Raw genomic sequence first — 22927 nt, forward strand, 5'->3', positions numbered from 1 at the left:
GAGGCCCAGGAATTAAGGGACTTAATGTGGATGATGGACAAAAGGAAGCCCCTGCGAAAAGGGCAAGAAGGAGGCCCCTGACCAGCAAGCAGCTGGGCAGCTGCCCTGAGAAGAGCCAGCATGGATGGTGGCAGATGGATGGGGCACTGTCAGGCAATGCCCTCAGGGGACAAATATGTGACTGATGGACAGCCTGATGTGTCAAATGTCAGAAAAATTTTTTTTAATTTTATTTTATTTTTAAACCTCAAACACTGTATTAGTTTTGCCAAACTTTTTTTTAAGAAGAGTTTTCAAGTGCGTTGGAGGATTTGTAAAGAATTCATGACAGATACAAACAAAAGTAGGCAAATGGAAAAAAAAAAAAGTAACTCTAGGGAAACAAAAAATTATAAAAAACAAGAAAATATAATTAGATTTCACTTCTTGGCTCATTAGTGGATAATACTTAGTGAAATGAAGTCGCTCAGTCGTGTCCGACTCTTTGCAACCCCATGGACTACTGTAGCCCACCAGGCTCCTCTGTCCATGGGATTTTCCAGGCAAGAATACTGGAGTGGGTTGCCATTTCCTTCTCCAATAATACTTACATAGTCCTGAAGAAGGGGCAAAAGTGGAGGCAGTGACAAATTTTATTTTCTTGGACTCCCAAATCACTGTGGATGGTGACTGCAGCCCTGGAATTAAAAAGTGCTGTCTCCTTGGAAGGAAAGCTATGACAATGTCTCTGCTTTTCAATATGCTGTCTTGGTTTGTCATAGTTTTTGTCACTTTGCCAGCAAAGGTCCATGTAGTCAAAGCTATGGTTTTCCCAGTAGTCATATATGGATGTGAGAACGGGACCATAAAGAAGGCTGAGTGCCAAAGAGTCAATGCTTTTGAATTGTGGTGCTGGAGAAGATTCTTAAGAGTCCCTTGGACTACAAGGAGATCCAAGCAGTCAATCCTAAAGGAAATCAGTCCTGAATATTCACTGGAAGGACTGATGCTGAAGCTGAATCTCAGATACTTTGGCCACCTGATACAAAGAGCCAACTTATTAGAAAAGACCCTAATTCTGGAAAAGATTGAAGGCAGGAGAAGAAAGGGACAGCAGAAGATAAGATGGTTAGATAGCATCACCAACTCAATGGACACAAACTTGAGCAAACTCCAGGAGACAGTGGCAGACAGAGGAGCCTGGCATGCTGCAGTCCATGGGGTTGCAAAGAGTCGGACATTGTAACTGAACAGCAACAAAAAGTCCTAAAGATATAAATATTGTGTTTCAATACACCCCCAAATCTGTGATCTTGCTATTTGGGAAGAACAGGGGGTTAGGCTTGTAAAAATGCTCAGTTCTCATCTTGCATTCAGGAAAGTCAGTAGAGACTATTTAAAATGCATAAATTAATAAACAGCTAACAAGTCTATGTTAGAAATTCTGGGATACAAGAAGAGCTGTCACTAAGAAATTGGGTTTGGTGGGGGTGGGGTGGAGCAGGGAATGGCATTTTGCTATATTCCTTCTAGCACCACTTGGCTTTTAAAACCATGTATGTGTAATACTTTGTTAGAAATTGAAATTGGGCTTACAATTAATGGCTGCCCATCAAGAAAAAAATATTGTTAGAAATCTTGAAGGCAGAATCCCATGCTAAATAATCACTGATGAGATTCAAGTGATTTCATGTTAAAGAATTTGGCTGAATACATTTTCTAGCAGTGATTGACTGAGGTTTGAAGTGACCTACTCCCCTGCACCGTCTGGAGGTACCTCCCTGGTTCTTCGTCCCACCCAAGATGAGCCCAGGTCTTGCCCAGAAGGTACTTTAAAAGCTTCTCACACGGTCAGCTGGTTTCCAAGCTGGCAGAACCCTCAACCTCACCCCAGTGGTTTTGCTCAGACTTTGCTGCTGACTGTTGCCTCCGCCCTGGTCTGGATCCCTCACCCCTGTCCACAGCCTCTTTATTCTGTTACTGTGACTCAACCAGCCTCTTCCACCTCAGATATTCTGCTTCACACTTCCCCTCTCAGTCTCCATCCTTGCCCGCTCTGCCTGTCCACGCCGGCCATCTCACCATCTGCCATGGAACATGCCTGCCATCCAGCAAACCTCGTTCCCAGCTTGGTGTTCTCAGCCAGTATCACTTCACCCTCGAAGCTCTGACCTTGAGAACAAGTACAGATTGCAGCCATTTCAACAACCTTAAGGGTATAAGCATCATCAGTCTTGCAAATGCACAGCATCATTCAATGAGGTCTCTGGGAAATAATAGGAATTAAGTCATGGATAAGGGAAATTATGGTTCGCCAGTGGGAGCTGTGTCCAGTTATAATAGGTGCTAAAGCAGCATTCACTTTTATTTATATTTATTTGGTATCTTTAATACTCATGTTACTATAAAGTAGATTTTTGTCCCATGAGGGCTTTGCATATAGAGTAGAATTGGATATAACTTATCCAATTGTTTCACATACCCATTGATTTAATAATTATTTATTGAGTACTTAATACGTTGTGGAGCCAAAGGTTACAGAGATGAAATGGGTTTCTCCCAGCTTTCAAGGAGCTTACAGTCAGCTGGGAACAATAGAAACAAACAGTAATAAGGCTCTAATCTCCATGCATCAGAGAGTGCAAGGAGCACTAGAAAAAGCGCTCATGTTTTTTCGTTTTAACCAGAAATCCTGAGACTGGGCAACAACTCACGAGAACAGAGTCTCATAGAAGTTCATCAGGGTCTGGAGTAGTGGCACCCAAACTTTCTTATTATGCCCCTGCTCACTGAAGCCTTTAACCTCACGTCCCTAAAAGCTTACTCATGAATTCTATCCATGTCCCACCGTTCAGTTCAGTCGCTCAGTCGTGTCCAACTCTTTGTGACCCCATGGACCACAACACGCCAGGCCTCCCTATCCATCACCAACTCCCGGAGTTTGCTCAGACTCAAGTCCATCAAGTTGGTGATGCCATCCAACCATCTCATCCTCTGTCATCCCCTTCTCCTCCTTCCCTCAATCTTTCCCAGCATCAGAGTCATTTCCACTGAGTCAGTTCTTTGCATCAGGTGGCCAAAGTACTGGAGCTTCAGCTTCAGCAACAGTCCTTTCAATGGATATTCGGGACTGATTTCCTTTAGGATTGACTGGTTTGATCTCCTTGCAGTCCAAGGGACTCTCAAGAGTCTTCTCCATGTTCTACTAAACTCCTATATTATGTACATTATCAAGTATAACTAAAATAAATATTTTAAAGAATGAAGGTTTTTAAAAAATTTCTAAATAGACTTTCTGGTCTCCTTTGCTTGTGCCCCAATGACTCTCTCCTTCAGCACCTCCCTGGAGTAGACACCTCACCTGGCATCACCAGTCAGGTCCAGGGTAGAATCCGCACTGTTACTGATCAAGGATCTGCACTCAGACATCAACAGAGGACTGAAGAAAGAAGATGGGGTACATATATATATACAATGGAATGTTACTCAGCCATCAAAAATAATGGAATAATGCTATTTGCAGCAACATGGATGGACCTAGAGATTTTCTGAAGGAAGAGTGAAGGAAGTCAGACAAGCAGATTGCAGCCATTTCAACAACCTTAAGGGTATAAGCCCATCAGTCTTGCAAATGTGTGGTATCATTCAATGAGGTCTCTGGGAAATAATAGTAATTAAGTCACGGATAAGGAAAATTATGGTTTGCCAGTGGGAGCTGTGTCCAGTTTTATAATAGGGGATCATGAACTCCTTATTGCCAAATTCACACTTAAATTGAAGAAAGTACAGAAAACCACTAGACCATTCAGGTATGACCTAAATCATATCCCTTATGATTATACAGTAGAAGTGAGAAATAGATTTAAGGGCCTAGATCTGATAGATAGAGTGCCTGATGAACCTATAGAATGAGGTTCGTGACATTGTACTGGAAACAGGGATCAAGACCATCCCTAAGAAAAAGAAATGCAAAAAAAGAAAAATGGCTGTCTGAGGAGGTCTTACAAATAGCTGTGAAAAGAAGAGAAGCTAAAAGCAAAGGAGAAAAGGAAAGATATAAGCATCTGAATGCAGAGTTCCAAAGAATAGCAAGGAGAGATAAGAAAGCCTTCCTCAGCGATCAGTGCAAAGAAATAGAGGAAAACAACAGAATGGGAAAGACTAGAGATCTCTTCAAGAAAATTAGAGATACCAAGGGAATATTTCATGCAAAGACGGGCTCTATAAAAGAAAGAAATGGTATGGACCTAACAGAAGCAGAAGATATTAAGAAGAGGTGGCAAGAATACACAGAAGAACTGTACAAAAAAGATCTTCACAAGCCAGATAATCACGATGGTGTGATCACTCACCTAGAGCCAGACATCCTAGAATATGAAGTCAAGTGGGCCTTAGGAAGCATCACTACAAACAAAGCTAGTGGAGGTGATGGAATTCCAGTGGAGCTATTTCAAATCCTGAAAGATGATGCTGTGAAAGTGCTGCACTCAAAATGCCAGAAAATTTGGAAAACTCAGAAGTGGCCACAGGACTGAAAAAGGTCAGTTTTCATTCCAATCCCAAAGAAAGGCAATGCCAAAGAATGCTCAAACTACCACACAATCGCACTCATCTCACACGCTAGTAAAGTAATGCTCAAAATTCTCCAAGCCAGGCTTCAGCAATACGTGAATTGTGAACTTCCAGATATTCAAGCTAGTTTTAGAAAAGGCAGAGGAACCAGAGATCAAATTGCCAACATCCGCTGGATCATCAAAAAGCAAGAGAGTTCCAGAAAAACATCTATTTCTGCTTTATTGACTATGCCAAAGCCTTTGACTGTGTGGATCACAATAAACTGTGGAAAATTCTGAAAGAGATGGGAATACCAGACCACCTGACCTGCCTCTTGAGAAACCTATATGCAGGTCAGGAAGCAACAGTTAGAACTGGACATGGAACAACAGACTGGTTCCAAATAGGAAAAGGAGTACGTCAAGGCTGTATATTGTCACCCTGCTTATTTAACTTCTATGCAGAGTACATCATGAGAAATGCTGGGCTGGAAGAAGCACAAGCTGGAATCAAGATTGCCAGGAGAAATATCAATAACCTCAGATATGAAGATGACACCACCCTTATGGCAGAAAGTGAAGAGGAACTAAAGAGCCTCTTGATGAAAGCGAAAGAGGAGAGTGAAAAAGTTGGCCTAAAGCTCAACATTCAGAAAACGAAGATCATGGTATCTGGTCCCATCACTTCATGGGAAATAGATGGGGAAACAGTGGAAACAGTGTCAGACTTTATGTTTTTGGACTCCAAAATCACTACACATGGTGACTGCAGCCATGAAATTAAAAGATGCTTACTCCTTGGAAGAAAAGTTATGACCAACCTAGATAGCATATTGAAAAGCAGAGACATTACTTTGCCAACAAAGGTCCGTCTAGTCAAGGCTGTGGTTTTTCCAGTAGTCATGTATGAATGTGAGAGTTGGACTGTGAAGAAAGCTGAGGGCCGAAGAATTGATGCTTTTGAACTGTGGTGTTGGAGAAGACTCTTGAGAGTCCCTTGGACTGCAAGGAGATCCAACCAGTCCATTCTAAAGTAGATCAGTCCTGGGTGTTCATTGGAAGGACTGATGCTAAAGTTGAAACTCCAGTACTTTGGCCACCTCATGCGAAGAGTTGACTCATTGGAAAAGACCCTGATGCTGGGAGGGATTGAGGGCAGGAGGAGAAGGGGATGACAGAGGATGAGATGGCTGGATGGCAGCACCAACTCGATGGACATGGGTTTGGGTGGACTCCGGGAGTTGGTGATGGACAGGGAGGCCTGGCGTGCTGCAGTTCACGGGGTCACAAAGAGTCGGACACAACTGAGCGACTGAACTGAACTGAACTGAACTAACACTCATGTTACTATAAAGTAGATTTTTGTCCCATGAGGACTTTGTGTATGACTTCCCTTACATGAAGAATCTAAAAGGACATGATCCAAATGAGCTTATTTACAAAACAGAAACAGATCCACAGACTCACATAATGAGCTTATGGTTGCTGGGGAGGAGGGCTGGGGGAGGGATAGTTAGAGAGTTGGGGATGGTCATGTACAGGCTGCTATACTTAAAATGGATAACCAAGAAAGACCTACAGTATAGCACAGGGAGCTCTGCTCAATGTCATGTGGCAGCCTGTTTGGGAAGGGGTTTGGGAGAGAATGGATACATGTGTATGCATGGCTCAGTCCTGCTCACCTGAAACTATCACCACATTGTTAATTGGCTATACTTCAATACAAAATAAAAAGTTTTTTAAAAAAGAATCTGGATTTAGTCAATTCATCCAGAGATGAGGGACAGCCCACCAGCAAAGACTCCAAATAGTCATGTGATCAGCCAGACCTTTCAGGAAGCATGACTAGTAGCCATTTGTACAAGGCATACTTTCCCTGTGAATGTATTCATTCCAGAGACCAAATTAATTCAAAGTTGCTTAGTGAGCACAGAATGAGAGCAAATGGAACTGTGGCCTGTCGGGATATTTCTGCAAATGAGAATTAACGGATCAAACTGCCCTCCTCTCTGGAGATATTTCTGTCTGATTAACCAGTGCTGGACCTCAAATAAATACTGACATATTTTACTTTTAGCTTTCCTTTTTTCTAGAATCATTTTAAACAGCTGCCCTTCTGTTAATTACAACACATCAGAAAATAAGAATGCATTTGATTGGAGGAAAACTTGAAAATGCCAATTACATCTCTGTCCTGGGGATTCAGCCTAAAAAGACAGAATTGCTTGACTTTTAGGTTGACACATGGCTGGAGACTGACCCTTGGCAGCTCCTAGGTTGTTAAGAGGCTCTCACCCATTAAAGAAAAGTGAAAGTGAAAGTGAAGTTGCTCAGTCGTGTCCGACTGTTTGCGACCCTACGGACTATAGCCTACCAGTCTCCTCTGTCCGTGGGATTTTCCATGCAGTAGTACTGGAGTGAATTGCCATTTCCTTCTCCAGTGGATCTTCCTGACACAGGGATCGAACCCAGGTCTCCCGCATTGTAGACAGACGCTATACCATCTGAGCCACCAGGAAAGTCCTCTCACCCATTGGGCAGGATGAATGCTGCTGGCCCGGGGGGCTCTTCATTCCAGCCTAGAACTCTGATTGATGAGAGGGTTGCAATTTTAACTTTTATCTTAAGAGAGCTTCATTTTCAGCTACCTGGGAGAGGTGAGCCTAAACTCGCCTCTCCAGACTTGAAGGCAGATCTTGAGCGGGAAAGAGGGCTCAGTGCTCAGATGATAGCAACTTAAACAATAGTTAAGATTCTTTCTTTTGGGGTATTTGTCTAACCAAAGTTGTATCACATCCTTCTTCCCGAAAGGAAACGCGTCTATTTTTCTCCTACTGAAAGCAATGATATTGCAATTAAAAAAAAAAAAAGAGCCTAAAACTACACCTAAGACTTTTGGTACACTTTCAACAGTAGACTCTCCACCACCACTGTTTTTACCTTAATGGAGATATTTGAAAACATGTTTTGCACTGACTTGTTCAGTTGCTCAGTCATGTCCAACTATTCGTGACCCCATGGATTGCAGCACGCCAGGCTTCCCTATCATCCACTATTGGAGTTTGGCCAAATTCATGTCCACTGAGTCAGTGATACTGTTTATACATTGCCATTCACTTATCTAGATGTCACTGTATCCTAGATGTCCTAAGAACAAATTAAATAACATTAATTAAATGAAGACACTTTATTATCTCATAATATAGCAACATTATATACTTAATTTGAACTTATGGCATAAGCATTCAGTTCAGTTCAGTTCAGTCGCTCAGTCGTGTCTGACTTTGTGACCTCATGAATTGCAGCACGCCAGCAGTACCAACAAAGTTAATTCTGTTTAAGAATAGCAGCTGAACTTATTGCATATGTGCATAATTTGTATAAAAGGAAGGGAAAAATATAGTCAATAGAAACTAACAAAATGAATGTAGTTGATTCAGTGTGTTTTTTGAAGGAAAGATATGGCAAAAATAAATTTTTAAAAACAATATATTGTATTTTAAATTTTTTATTTACTTATTAATTTATTTATTTTTGGCTGTGTTGGGTCTTTGTTGCTGCTCGAGGGCTTTTCTCTAGTTGTGGTGTGTGGGCTTCCGTCTGTGGTATCTTTTCTTGTGGCTCATGGGCTCTAGAGCATGGGCTCAGTAGTTGTGGCACACGAGGTTAGTGGCTCTGCAGCATATGGGGTCCTCCTGGACAGGGGATTGAACTCATGTCCCCTGCATTGGCAGGCAGAGTCTTAACCGCTAAACCATCGGCAGCTGCTGCTAAGTCGCTTCAGTCGTGTCCGACTCTGTGTGACCCCACAGACAGCAGCCCACCAGGCTCCTCTGTCCACGGGATTCTCCAGGCAAGAACACTGGAGTGGGTTGCCACTTCCCTCTCCATGGACCACCGGGGAAGTCCCAAAAATACATATTTTAGATGTTAAAATTTTCCACAGGCAGTTTACTGATCTAGTAGGCTTTTATTCAGTGATTCATGAATCAGGCGACCTCCAGCATAGCGGAGAGAAGGGAGCTCTCAAGAGCTGTGCGAGATGAGAGGTGTTAGGAACCAAAGGGAACAGGAACAGGAAGTTACACTGGGCGTGTGCTGATTGGCTGAAGCAGGGCTGCACCCCTTACATCAGCAAAGGGAAGGCCTAGAGTATCAGGGACCCTTAGCTGAGCAGGCCAGTGCTGCCGGGGTAGCCTGGACCTTCCTTCTCTGGGCGAGCTGAGCCCAGAAGCTCAGTTAAGTGCTGGTTTGCTGACCCGGGGGTTAGCAAGAGTGACTCCATCTTGGGCCTCACCTGGTGACTTTAACATAGGTTTAATACTAAAGGTAAAAGCTTTAGTAACTGTTTTAAAGCATATTATGTATTTTAGTCCTTACCTGTGCTGTCAAATGTACTCAGAAATATGCACTTCCTAAAGGAATTTCTCCCCTGGAGATAAAGTCAGGAGTCTGCTCTTGGTGGGCTTCCCTGGTGGCTCAGCAGTAAAGAATTCGCCTGTAATACAGGAGCCAATGGAAGCACAGGTTCAATCTCTGGGCCGGGAAGATCCCCTGGAGGAGGGCCTGACAACCCAATCCAGTATTCTGGGTCTGAAAAATCCCATGGACAGAGGAGCCTGACAGGCTGCAGTCCATGGGGTCGCAAAGAGTAGGGCATGACTGAGCGACTGAGCATGCAGGCACACTGCTCTTGATATCATATTAAATTCTTGGTCCACCTGTTTTGATGGCATGTCAGACCTCTAGTTTAGTGGTTTTACTTTGTCCCATGAACTGCCTTTCTCCTGGGGCCACTGCCTATTACCAGGCAATGAGTGCGGAGGTGGTGAGTACAACTGTGTCTACCCCATGAGTTCAAGGATAGGGGTTGATTGTAAGCCCTTCAATGCCCTCAGCTCAGCATTCCCACCCCCACAAAACAGCCACAGGTCAGAGTGTCCCATGGAGTCCCCAGGGAGGAAGAGGCTGGGGAGGGGACCCTCCCTTTACACCAACTTGCCTGGGGCTTGGAGCAGGAGGGGTGGAGAGATGACTGGCCAGGTGATCCCACCTTTTTCCCTAGCCCCTCGCTCAGCAGGGCTTCTGCACTCCGAGTGGTTGTATTTCTGCTTCAACTGCCCCAGGGTTGGAGCAGCTGCTCGCTGGAAGCAAGCATTGCTTATTCCAAGACAAAGACAGCTGAAAAGCAGGAGCAGGATACCAAAGACCCCTTCCTAGTCTGTCCCTCTCGGTCGAGTCCAGATGCCTCTTGCATCAAACATAAGCCTGGGGACTTCTCTGGTGGTCCAGTGGCTAAGACTTCACCTTCCAACGCCAGGGGTGTAGGTTCAATCCCTGGTCAGCGAGCTAAGATCCCACATGCCTCACAGCCAAAAAAAACAAATCATAAAACACAACCAATATTGTAACAAATTCAATAAAGGCTTTAAAAATGGTCCACATCAAAAAAGAAAAAAAAAAAAAAAACATAAACCTGAGTTCAAAACAGCCACGCCCACCCACCACGTGAAACCAGGGGCGTCACTCCCTTTTCTCCTCCTCTGACATGTACTCCTGAGAGGACACCTCTTAGAAGGATTTATCCATCCTTAGTCAAATATTTTATATACAGACACACATGTAACTTTTGGAAAGTTGAAGACACGTCTGTGGGGACTTCGTGCAGTGTCATTCAGCAGGAAGAGCAGAAGCAAGGGCTACTGTCAGTGGGACTGTATTAAAACTCGGGAAGCGGCTCTCTTTTCCACCAGTGCCGTGATCAGGTGTAAATTACCCTGCCCTCTCCTTTGTGCCTTCCACAGGGGATTACTGGAATGCGGCCTCTTTCCCAAACCCATCATCCTACCTGCATTTCTCCACTTTCCAAGGAGAGACCAGTGCAGACATCTCCTTCTACTTCAAAACGCTAATCCCCCGCGGAGTGTTTCTTGAAAATCTGGGGAACACGGATTTCATCAAACTCGAACTGAAATGTGAGTATCCATTGTTTGTCGGCTCATGAATAACTACTCTTGTCACTTACTCTTGTCACTTGGCGATTATGTAATTGGCGCTAGAAGGTAGATGCACTCCCTGAGAAAGACCTGGGTTCCCGTGCCCAGATGCTCAAAGGATACAGTCACAGACAGAGCCTCCCACAATGCTGTTCTAGGAGGACGAGAGAGGATAAACTGCCCTGAGAAGAGGGGGGGAAGAATGTGTATTTTTGTTGAAGTCTAGTCAATTTACAGTGTTATGTTAGTTTCAGGGGTACAGCAAAATGATTCGGTTATATATATATAGCTTTCCAGATTCTTTTCCACTGTAAGTTATTACAAGATACTGAGTACAGTTCCCTGTACAATAAAGTAGATTCTCATTGTTTATCTATTTTATATATGGTAATGTGTATCTGTTAATCCCAAACTCCTAATTTGTCTCTGCCCCTCCACCTTCTCTCTCCCCTTTGGTAATCCTAAATTTATTTTCTATGTGTGAGTCTATTTCTGTTTTGTAAACTAAGTTCATTTGTATAATTTTTTAGATCCCACCTATAAGTGATATCATATGATATTTGTCTTTCTCTGTCTACTTACTTCACTTAGTATGACCATCTCCAAGTCCATCCATGTTGCTGCAAATGGCATTATTCCATTCTTTTTATGGCTGAGTAGTATTCTATTGTATATATGTACCATATCTTCTTTATCCATGCCCCTGTTGATGAATATTTAAATTATATCCATATCTTGCTCATTGTAAATAGTGCTTGCTATGAATATTGGGATGCATGCAACTTTTCAAATTAGAGCTATATGCCCAGGAGTAGGATTGCAGGATCATGTAGTAGTTCTATTTTTACTTTTTCAAGGCATATTTTTTAGAAATATTTATTTCCAAAAATAAATATATTTTTATAAAAATATTTCTAAGAAATATTAAGGAACAATATTCCATTTGTTGTTCTCCATAGTGTCTATGCCAATTTACTTTTCCACCAACAATGTAGGAGTTTCCCTTTTCTCCATGCTCTCTCCAGCATGTATAACTCATGGACCTTTTAACAATGTCCATTCTGACTGGTGTGAAGAATGTATTTGTTTTCTAAGGAGACAGGGTTAAGAGTAGACAGAGGATTGGGTAAAGTGATCAGGAATAAGAAATAAGAGAATTGGGGTAACAACACACACGAAAATAGGAAAAATCAGAATTAACATCTGCAGGAGTGGATGAAGCAACCTAGACAGCGGAACAGTGTTGCTGTGCAACTCTGGGTCTGCAGCTTTGCAGAAGAGGCTCCACATCCACCTACCCTCTGAAGGTTTGAGCCCTGGGTGTTCTCACCTAGGGTGCAGAAACCACCAGAATCCCAGCAAGGGCAGAGGCTGCCTGGCTCAGCTCAGCCCTGTGATCCCAAAGACCCTCAGAGGTCGTGTGATTTGAGGATGCCACCTGTGGAGGGCAGGGTGTCACTGCATCTGAGCAGGGCAAGTCTCATCGTACGGGGGACCTTTTATCCACGGGGCACAGGCGCAGCTGTAGGAATCTGTGTCCACAAACTTCCAGGTCTGGTACACATTTGCCGGGCTTCCCTGGCTGTTCAGACCCAGGAACAGCCAGAACCAGGAGGGGAAGCGGTCCCTGCATGGAATCTCCCCGCATCAGAGTCCTTCCTCCTGGCCTGTGCTCTGTCTGAGCACCTGTGTTACTGGGTCTGGTCTGCAGATGATCCCAGACATATTTTCCAGAAATAGCTGATGGTGTATTTTCCTCCTTTTGTAGTTACAATTGTGCAATATGGTCTTTCAGAAAGGGAATCTCAGGCAACTGTTTCTGCTGAAATCCTATGGGATTCTTTCTGTTAAATGCTGGACGGTGATGTGGCATAAGTGCATGGACTTTGGGATTTTCATTCTCAGGTTGAAATCCAAGTCCTCAGGCAAATTGCTTAATCTGTTTGAATCCTAATTTCCAAATCTATAAAATGGGGATGATAATTTGCTGGGGTTATGATGCTAGAATATAGCTACTCATGAAGCATTTATTTCAGTGTCCGGTAGTTACTGTAATTATCATCTTTCTGAGAATGCTCATTACAGATCTAGTATGAGCAGATCTGGTTGAAAGGAAGACTGAGAATATTCTAGCCCTAGAGTTACAAAGTAAACAAATAGAAATCATTTATTTTCATGAATTATGGACTAGAATTATTTAAAAGGGATTTCCACAGAAATTAATTGAATCAGACTATTTTCTCACTTACACAAAGTTGGGTTGTATTTTAGAAATATCTCATGGCACAAAAGGAAAATTGACAATCCCATATCTGAGTAATTCTATGAGCTTCTATAAAATTACTTGAGTTTGCCCTGTCCTTGCTTCATACCCCCATGTTTTGTAAACCTAGTCCTGGGTTGGAAATAAGACAAATTAAGTATAGAAAGAGCAGGCATTTCTACTAGAGTATCTGTATAACAGAATTTCACTCATTTCTAATTATGAAAAACCTCCATAGATGTTCTCAAAGTCTTCTCAGTCTTTCCATGGTATGAAAACTCCATGACAGAGGGCGGAGTATAGCCTCATTTTCTCATGCGGCTCTTTTCTGTCATCCAGTTTACTTTTGGTGAAGAAGTGTGAGACTTTCAAGGCACGGATTAGAGGTTGGCCTCTCCTCGGAGTTCTCTAGACCTTCTAATAATTACTGAAGGTGGAAGCACCTTTTATAAGGTCCCCTAAATGTTAGAGATACCAAATGTCCATCTTTGTATAGCACCTCCATTCAGGTTCAAAGGAACTTTTGGGAGGAACAGGGAGGGAAAGGCAGGTTGTTCTGTTTGAGCAAAACTTCTTCAAAGTATACAAGAAGTGGTGCTTCCACAACGAACATGGAGGAAATGTGGCCATGACTGAGGCTTGCTTCTGCCCTATGCATCACGTTTCTCCAGACTCTTCTGTGCAGGATACCTGGGGTGGTGGGAGAGGTGGAGAATTATTGCAAGCCCTTCTCTCCCTTCCTCTGATGAATCACTGCAAACCTAATGGGTCCCGAAGTCAAACTTTTAAAGAGTGTCTCTACTTTTTTCCCCTGAATTTGCTAGGCTTTCTAATATCTTTCAGGTAGGAATTCAAATTTTTCTTCTCTACGTGTGTCTCAAAGGAGTTTTGTCACAGTTCATGTCTACGTAGTGGTTTCTAGAATAACATTTCTGTTAATTAGTGACATTGTGTCCTTCTGTTGGAAATGGAAAATTCTTGACTCTAAGAACAGTGAGTCAGGGGCTTCCCTGGTGGCTCAGCAGTAAAGAGTCTGCCTGCCAACGCAGGAGACTCAGGTTTGATCCCTGATCCAGGAAGATCCCACATGCCTCAGGGCAGCCAAGCCCAAGCACCAGAACTATTGAGCCTGAGCTCTAGAGCCAAGAGCCCCAACTACTGAGCCCTGGGGCCCATGCTGTACAACAAGGGAAGCCACCACAGTGAGGAGCCTGTGCCCTGCAACTAGAGAGAAGCCCCACGCTCACCCCAACTAGAGAAAAGCCTGGGCAGCAATGAAGACTCAGCACAGCCAAAAATTAAAAAAAAAAAAAAAAACAGTGAGTCAGTTGCACTAACTTAATGAGATAGCATCAGCATCTTAATGTGCAAGTAAAAAGGTCCACATGGTAAAGTTAGACTGATGTTAATCACTAGTATACTCTACAGGTAAGAATTTAAGGCTGTATTTCACTTCTTTACCATCTATATTTTTTTCATTCATTCGGTGGGTATTTACTGAGTCCCAACCATGTCCCAAATGCTATGCTAGGTCAAACGTCATTAAGTCAAGCATGGTGTCTTTCCCTCCAAAGATCTTTCTGTTTGTTTTGGAAAGCAGCCAAGTCAATCAGCAGCTATGATAACAATAAAAATAGCTCAGCTTTGTTCAGATGCTCTGTGTCTCCAGCACTTTTCCAAGAACTTTACAGACAGCATCTCACTTACTTCCCTAACCACCCTTTGGGCTGGAGCACCACCATTAGCATCTCTGTTTTTCAAATGAGGAAACCGAGGCACAGGGTATAAGATGCCTGGTCACGGTCACACACAGAGGATATGACAGAACCGGTGCTTAACCCCAAACATTTTTTGTCTATCCTGAGTCTGTTGCTGTTAACACCAAACCACACCACCTCCCAGAACAGACATTGAGAGAGATGGCTGAGCGCACCGAGGGGGCATTTAAACCCAACTGGAGTGGCAGGTGCTTCCCAAGGAATGTGATGCTTTAATTAAATTTTGATGGATGACCAGGAGGCAGGAAGGGGAGGAAGGTAGGGGCAGAAGGAAGATCCGGAAAGGAAAAATGTTACTAGAAGGAGAACACCTGTCCATGAAGGTGTGAGCTGGCTTGCCTTGACCCTGAAAGTTATGGTGAGAGAGACCATAACGCGATCAGATCTGTGTTCACCCGAGGAAAGATGGAAAAGCCAGAGAAGAAGTGGCAGGGACTGCTGTGGAGATGGTGCAGAGTGAATGGGAGCTGGGGAAGATGACAAAGAAGGGTCCTAGATGAGAGAGCTGCTTAGGAGAGAGATTCCACAGGTTCTAACAAAGTGGTTATGAGAGTGAAGTGGGAGGGAAGGTTCTAGAATGAAGCCAACATTTGGTTGGGATGGTTTTGGTGATTGTGTGGGTAGAATGACTTTTACCAAGGATGATGGCATTGGAGGGCAAAATGAAAACTGCCTTTGGATGTTCTGAGTTTGAGGGCCCACAGGATCAAGGAATGTCTCTCCAAGTGGACATACGTAGAGCATGCCGTATACACAAGTCTGAAGCCCAAGAGAGCACTCTGAGTTACAAGCATGAAATGTGAGCAACAGCGTCACTTAGAGAATCATCAGGAAATAAGTGTGGGTGCCTCAGCATGGATGAGATTGCCCAGAACAAATGCACAGAGAGAGGAAACCAGATGGCCAAGGGTGAAAACCACACTTAAAAGATAGAAGGGAGAAAAGGAGCTTGTAGAAGCCTGGCAAAAAAGTGGGAAGACGGTGATATCCCAGGGCTCAAACATAGAAAGAATTTCAAGAACAAAAAAGGTGCCTGATGCCACCGAACTGAGAGATCACTAAAGGAAGAACATAAGGGGCTCTTCAACTTTCACATGTAGAGGTCACTGTCAGAATGTGAGACCATGTCTGTGGTGAGCGGAGGTGGATACAGAGATCAAGAGATGGTGGTTTTCTTCATTGTTCTTGTGGGGAGGGACTTGAGTACCATGTATATTAAAGAGAATTCAGTAAAGAAGTTAGAGATGTGGGAGAGAAAGGGACTGGTGGAAGGAGTGACGTCCCCTAGGAAGTGAGAATGAGTGAAATGTAGAATTAGAACATCTGAAGAGACTGATGGAAAGAGGAGAGATAAGCCAGTCCATTCCAAACCAGAAATTACTTTTGATTCTGTTGTTTGTTTGCTTATTTTTTGTCAGTTATTTTTGAGATGGCCGAGGAGCCGTTCTTTAGAAAATATTCACTAACAACCACAGACATTTCCATTTATTTTTCCAGAGTTCCCCATAGGGAACAACTTGACCTTGACTTCTCTACATCCCTTTTCTGGCCAAGATGCTCCCATCTTGACTTTGACCGTGGTCCCATCACCAGGCCACCTCTCACTGAGCACCTGCTGCATCAGAGACACTAGGGTGGATCCTGGAGGTTCCAAGGTGAAAACAAGAGAACCCAAGACCCTCACCTACTAAAGGAGACAAGCACATTGACTGCAGTATGGATGCATAACTTTTATTATGAACTTTGGAAGTGCCACGCACTGCTCTAAAACTTTTATAGATACTAACATTTTTAGGTTTCATAACAAGTTCTGTCCACATTTTATAGATAAGGAAACTGAGACACACAGGTTATCCAGCTGATTTCAGATATAGTGCTTATAATCATTTAAATACAATAAATAAATTACAAGGATAGGCATACGCTATAGTCAAGGCTATGGTTTTTCCTGTGGTCATGTATGGATGTGAGAGTTGGACTGTGAAGAAGGCTGAGCACCGAAGAATTGATGCTTTTGAACTGTGGTGTTGGAGAAGACTCTTGAGAGTCCCTTGGACTGCAAGGAGATCCAACCAGTCCATTCTGAAGGAGATCAGCCCTGGGATTTCTTTGGAAGGAATGATGCTAAAGCTGAAACTCCAGTACTTTGGCCACCTCGTGCGAAGAGTTGACTCATTGGAAAAGACTCTGATGCTGGGAGGGATTGAGGGCAGGAGGAGAAGGGGACGACAGAGGATGAGATGGCTGGATGGCATCACTGACTTGATGGACGTGAGTCTGAGTGAACTCCGGGAGTTGGTGATGGACAGGGAGGCCTGGCATGCTGCAATTCATGGGGTCGCAAAGAGTCAGACATGACTGAGCGACTGATCTGATCTGATCTGATCGTAAATGTCTGAAGGAGAGATACACAACCCAAGCTGGGAATGAAGAAGATGAGGTGATACCCAAGCTGGGTCATAAAGAACAGGCAAAGAAACTAGCTACATGAAGAAGTAGGGGAAAGAACTCTAGCAGGAAAGACAAGGCAAGGAGAAGCATAAGGATGGGGAACGTGACAGGTGCTTAGGAGCTGCAAACATTCAGTGTTGTTAGAGTAGGAGGTATGACACAGGTGGTAGAGACTTTTAGGCAAGTCTCAGGCCTGATTCTAAATACACGGCAATCTGAATATTTCAGCCCAATAGTTATTGGGTACCTACTCCATACGTGCCAAAGAGGAACTCAAGAAGAATAAGAATGTTCCCATCCCATCGCACACAGTCTAGTGGGAGAGACTAGAGTATAAAACAGTATTTTGGATGAGATGAAGTGTTAATAAATATTAGGGCAATACACGGCAGTGACCCAGATGAGGCAACAATTACTTCTGCCTGGAGAAGAAGAGAAGGTTCTCAACCAACATTTCTGGCTCTGGATACCAAAGGAAGAAACTAGTCATAGATGGCGTGGGTGCATCGCAAAGGTGAGGTGCGTGGTTCGCCAGTGCAGCAAGGGCTGTAGAACTCTGTGCTTGGTGGGATCTCCAGGCCCGGAACACTGCCTGGTGCATCGCAAGTGCTGAGTAAGCATTTGTTGAAAGAATAAAATCAATGAATGAGGTACTAGGCTAATGGAGAAACATAGGAAAATCTAGGTGGAAAAGGACAGCGCCGCTCAGGGGAGGTGGGGATCAGAATGATGATAGACATACATGGAAAGGTGGAAGGATGATTGTGGTTGGTGAACTTTAGGAATTCAAGATTTCACAGGAAAGCAGTTTGGGCGATGAGCAGGTCTACGATGCATTGTCTGGCCATGCACATGGGCTTTTGGGTTGTATGAAAAGGCTGGGGAAAGTCATGGCAGACGGTGCAGTGGACAGGGAGCCTGTGATCCAAGCATTGCAGTCCCTGGGTTCAAGGATGGCAGTGGTAAGCACGGGAGAGGAAGTCTCCTGGGAGGATGCATTGCTGAGTGCAGTCTCTGGAGCCATAGAACAGAAGAAGCACTCAGGTCAAGGGCGCTCCCAGCTGCCCTCCTGGCCCCAAGACATGGGCCCCAAGGGAAGGAGTTGGGTGACTGATTGGTAGGTTTTTCCTCAAGGTGAACTGTAATCAGAGCAAGTGTTTAGAAGTATTTGATGATAAACGGTGACCATAGCATTTCTTAGGGCTTCCCTGATGGTTCAGATGGTAAAGAATCTGCCTGCAATACAGGAGACCTGAGTTCGATCCCAGGTCAGGAAGATGCCCTGGAGGAGGGAATAGCAATCCATTCCAGTATTCTTGCCTGGAGAACCCCAGAGACAGAGGAGCCTGGTGGGCTATATAGTACAAGGGATCACAGAGAGTCAGACATGAGTGATTAACACTTTCACACTTCACTATAGCATTTTTATTCTTTGTTTAACGATTTAAAAGAACTTACACAGTGGGGGGATTTTGAAGGGGATGTTCGCTGTCTGGAAAACATTCAGGAGAAGCAGCCAGCAACTGAAACTGAACCAGGAATTGAAACTGAAGCTCTAATACTTTGCCCACCTGATGCAAAAAGCCGACTCCGGAAAAGACTCTGGCGATGGAAAAGATTGACGGCAAGAGAAAGGGACAACAGAGGATAAGATGGTTGGATAGCATCACCAACTCTATGGACACGAGATTGAGCAAACTCTGGGAGATAGTGAAGGGCAGGGAAGCCCGATGTGCTGCAGTCCATGGGGTCGCAAAGAATCAAACATGACTTAGCAACCCAACAACAACAACCAGCAACTGTTGCAATACTTTGGCATAAGCTTCCCTGTTGGCAAAGCTTGAGCTTTTCCAGGTATCAGGTTGACTCGGAGCACAGATTTGCATTTAACCGGCATATCTCCACAAAATGCGCTGGCAACAGTCCAATGTCCTGCTAATCTTCGGGAAACGTATTAAGGAAAAACCTTCATTTTCCAAGATCCCGGTTTCTGCAGTACGCATGCTCAAGAATGTGACAGAAGAAAATATTCTGCAGTATATAGAAACTGATGAATCAGAGGAAATAAACTAATGGCAATTTATGTTCCACTATTCCAGAATTGGAACAACTTTTTGTATTAAGGGAGCTTCCTTTGTGTAGACATGAGGAATGTCTAATTCCACTTTACTGGTCTCTGTGCCATGGGGATGTTATTTAGGGTGTTTTTTCTTTGATAAATATCGTGAGTTTTTAGTAATACAGATCAGATGTTAGCACCTGGATTTTTCCTTTTAATTATCCCACCCTTCTTGTTATCAACATAGATTCAGGAAGAATTTTAGTATTTCTACTTCTTTGCAAGTCCAGCTATGAGCTCAATTAGTGTTAAAGATCTGGGAATCTAAATGCTCCTGACTTGCTTATTATAATACATAAGAAAAAAACCACTGTAAAATGTTTTCTAACCTGCATAGAAACACTGTTGTGAATTTTTTTAATGTTTACAAAATTTTTCTAATTTCTGGTTTAAACTTTTCAATTTCAGTTGTGGACCAAAACAGTTCAGAAATATAAATAAAGATGAAACTTGTGCTCTATTAAAGTTATTTAATATATTAGCCATGTACATTTCTAAGTATTAAAAGATATACAAATAATTGGTAACACTGTCAAGTTTAATGTACCCAGATTTCTTTGCCAGTCTCACTGAAGGGACAGTTATTTGAGTATATGGCATAGGTGTGTGTACGCTAAGTCACTTCAGTCATGTCCAACTCTTTACAACCCCATGGACTGTAGCCCACTAGGCTCCTCTGTCCATGGGATTCTCCAGGCAAGAACACTGCAGTGGGTTGCCATGCTGTCCTCCAGGGCATCTTCCTGACTCAGGGATCAAGCCTGCATCTCTCATCTCCTGAATTGGCAGGTGGATTCTTTACCACTGGTGCCACCTAGGAAGCCCCCAATGGCATAGGTACCCTAGAGTTAAAAGAATAGACTTTAGGATGTCCTCTTGATAGGAAAAATAACCAAAATTACCTTAGATGTTACTGATCTACCCATGTCTGCTGATTTGGAAATTTCTAGAAGTTGGGAAGTCCTCTAAGCCAGATATAGTCACCTGTTTCTACAAAGTTTCTGTTCCTGCCCTTCTCTCTCCACGCTCCAGAGGCATCTAGAAGACAACCTCCCTACTGAAATCCTGCCCACACAAAAGATGTTTTTACTGTATCCTAATTTAAAGTGTAAAACATGCATAAAAGAGAAGTCTTTCATTTTCCTTAAAAAAAAAAGCAACATTTCTATAAGACAATTAATTTGGTGCATTGCCTGGAAAATAATAGGCATCCTCATTAGAGAGCATGTTCACTTCGTGTTTGTCTGAGGAATGTGTTGTGTGTCATCTTTAGAGAAGTGCTGACATTTCTTAGAGATTTTTTTGAGTGGAATTTCTCTTCTGTCTCATTCCCTTTGATTCAAATGTTTTCTATATTATTTATAGTGTGTGATCGTCCACAAAACCTTTCCCTTCAAAGAGATGGCATGTTAAAGTGTCAGAAAGGCCAGCTACTAGAATCAGCCTGCCTGTGGGCAGCTGGAAGAGAGCAGACGTCCTAAGAGGAGAAGAAACTAAAGAAGCGAGGATTCATGCGTCCTGACCGGGGACAGAGCTGGGAGAAAGAGTGTGTTATCCTGACAGAAACAGACACGCGGATTAGTGAGAGAGGCAGAAATGTATGTGTGGAGTTGTAAGGAGGTTAGAGACCTTACATCTGCCTTTCTAGACGCTACCAGTGTCTCTGAAGGCTTGATATTTTGTAAAAAAAAAAAAAAAAGCAAATGCTTCGAGAGGGAAGGGTTGGTGCCAAAGTCAGTCAGTGCTTGTTACAAACACTGGAGAATTGATCCAACTAAGGACGACACTTGGGACCAATTAATTCAAAGCCAGTTGCAAAAAAGGATACAATAAACCAGGGAGCAGAGCTTCATTTAAATATATTGAGTGACTGGGGAAGATTACTGGAAATAGCTCAAAACCAGAAAAATCTCCAAGGGCCGAAAGGCAACTGTAAACATAACAGCTGTAGGCTCTCACGAGTCATCAGACAAACCTAAATAAAGCCGCATGACAAAACATTGGCCAACGGACGTCAGCTGGAAACCTTACAAAAGCAGTGTTTTACAAGTGAAGAGTTCAGGGACTTATCTCCTCCAAGACACATTTTGCTCAAATTTCAAGGTGATATTTAACAGCAATCAAGATAGGAACTTTGAATAGACAGAGAGAAATATAAGGCTTAGATGAAATCTGATAGAGGACTAGGATCACAGATTGAATATATTTTGCTTAAATACTTTAGGAAAGACTTATTTCTACCTCTATGATATGCTTTTTTTAAAAAAGAAAATTTTAGTTTAGGTACTTTCTGACTTACAAAGGGACTGTGTTATAGGAGTTTCTGAGCCTGTTTTTTAGAACCTGGAATATATCTTCCTATAGATTTAATATTGTAAAATGGCACTCATATGCCACTGCTGACCGTAAGGAGCTTTGTTGTTTGTCTGAGTTTCAAGAGTGGCTTACAATAGAGCTGCATGTGCCAGCTTAAGAGTTCTGGGATCTGGAGTCCATTCAGTTTAGAACAGAAGCATTGAGGAGCAAAGGGAACTTCCTCCCCTATTGATGAATGTTGACCTTGTCCTGGACAAACTTCTCAAAGTAGGAAAAGGTTTTGTTCACCTTTATACTAGTCAAGACACAGCTGTCCCTCTCCATTCTTTGGGAGCTCAGTTTGGTGGGTTTAGTAAGGAGGTGGCTCAGACATCCTGAGCACGCACAACCTAAAACCTCCGTATGACTCTCAGACACTTCTCTTTGCTCTGAAACTTCATGGTTTTATGAATTGTGTTTGTGTGTGTGTGTGCGCATGCACTAAGTCACTCAATCACGTCCAAATCTTTGAGACCCTATGGACTGTAGCCCATCAGGCTCCTCTGTCCAAGGGATTCTCCAGGCAAAAATACTGAAGTGGGTTGCCATGCCCTCCTCCAGGGGATCTTTCTGAACCAGGGATCAAACCCACGTCTCCTACATCTCCTGCATCTCCTGCGTTGCAGGCAGATTCTTTACTGCTGAGCCACCAGGGAAGCCCATTTTATGAATTAGAGAATTCCATGAATTCATTCAAAATCATATTACAACATATATATTTTTAAACTATGGCAGTGTTCTGATACAGAGCAGGGTATTGGAACTAGAATAAGGCCATACAACACCTTTCATCCCATCAAAATTTCAGTGGTCTGAAGGAGAAGATCCTTTGGTTATAGTTTTTAATCTTATAAATAAATATTTTACATGTGATGAGGTCATAAGAGACTTAGGAATAAGAAATACTATTGTTTAAGACTAAGTTAAGCTGCTGTAACAAATAAAACCCCGTGTTTCCATGACATTGCGGCAGTACCACCTGCAGGCTTTGTTCCAGGAAGTCCTTCCACACAGTGAAGGCTCCTCTTGTGCTGTGATTCCACCATCTCCTAGAGCCTGGGCGTTTCTAAACCAGTTGGCAGAGAGAGGAAGGGAGCTGGAGAAGAATTCTCTCTTCGTACCCACACTGGTCCAGAAGAGACACACACTCCTTTTGTTCTTGTTCTGTTGGTGGTAACTAGGCATGTGGCTCCACCTCCTTGTCCAGGAAATTCCACTCCCAGATTCATGGTACTTTTTCAGGGGTCTCGTGGGAAGGAGAAAATGTTTCATGAGAGGTTGGCAGTCACAGGCACTATGGCCTGAGAAGGAGTAAGCTTTCACCTTGTCTAAAGACGTTGAGGTAGGTTTCCAGAAGATGCAACATTTGATTTGCCTTGACGGGTGACAGGCAAATAAATGAGATAAAGGCATTTTTTCCTTTCTGCTTACAG

At 43.2% G+C, this 22927-nt stretch overlaps 1 protein-coding gene across 2 annotated transcripts in view; it reads left to right on the top strand.

The window, feature by feature from the left end:
* Positions 1 to 22927, top strand: part of LOC129659633 (contactin-associated protein-like 2) — a 648365-nt gene that overhangs the window by 460254 nt on the left and 165184 nt on the right. For both annotated transcript variants that reach the window (XM_055591213.1, XM_055591212.1), the window contains exon 5: positions 10337 to 10507. In XM_055591213.1, coding sequence (XP_055447188.1) covers positions 10337 to 10507 — 171 coding nt within the window. The remainder of the gene's footprint in view (positions 1 to 10336; positions 10508 to 22927) is intronic.

Source organism: Bubalus kerabau, chromosome 8 (assembly GCF_029407905.1).
Source record: "Bubalus kerabau isolate K-KA32 ecotype Philippines breed swamp buffalo chromosome 8, PCC_UOA_SB_1v2, whole genome shotgun sequence".
NCBI classification, from domain to species: Eukaryota; Metazoa; Chordata; class Mammalia; order Artiodactyla; family Bovidae; genus Bubalus; species Bubalus kerabau.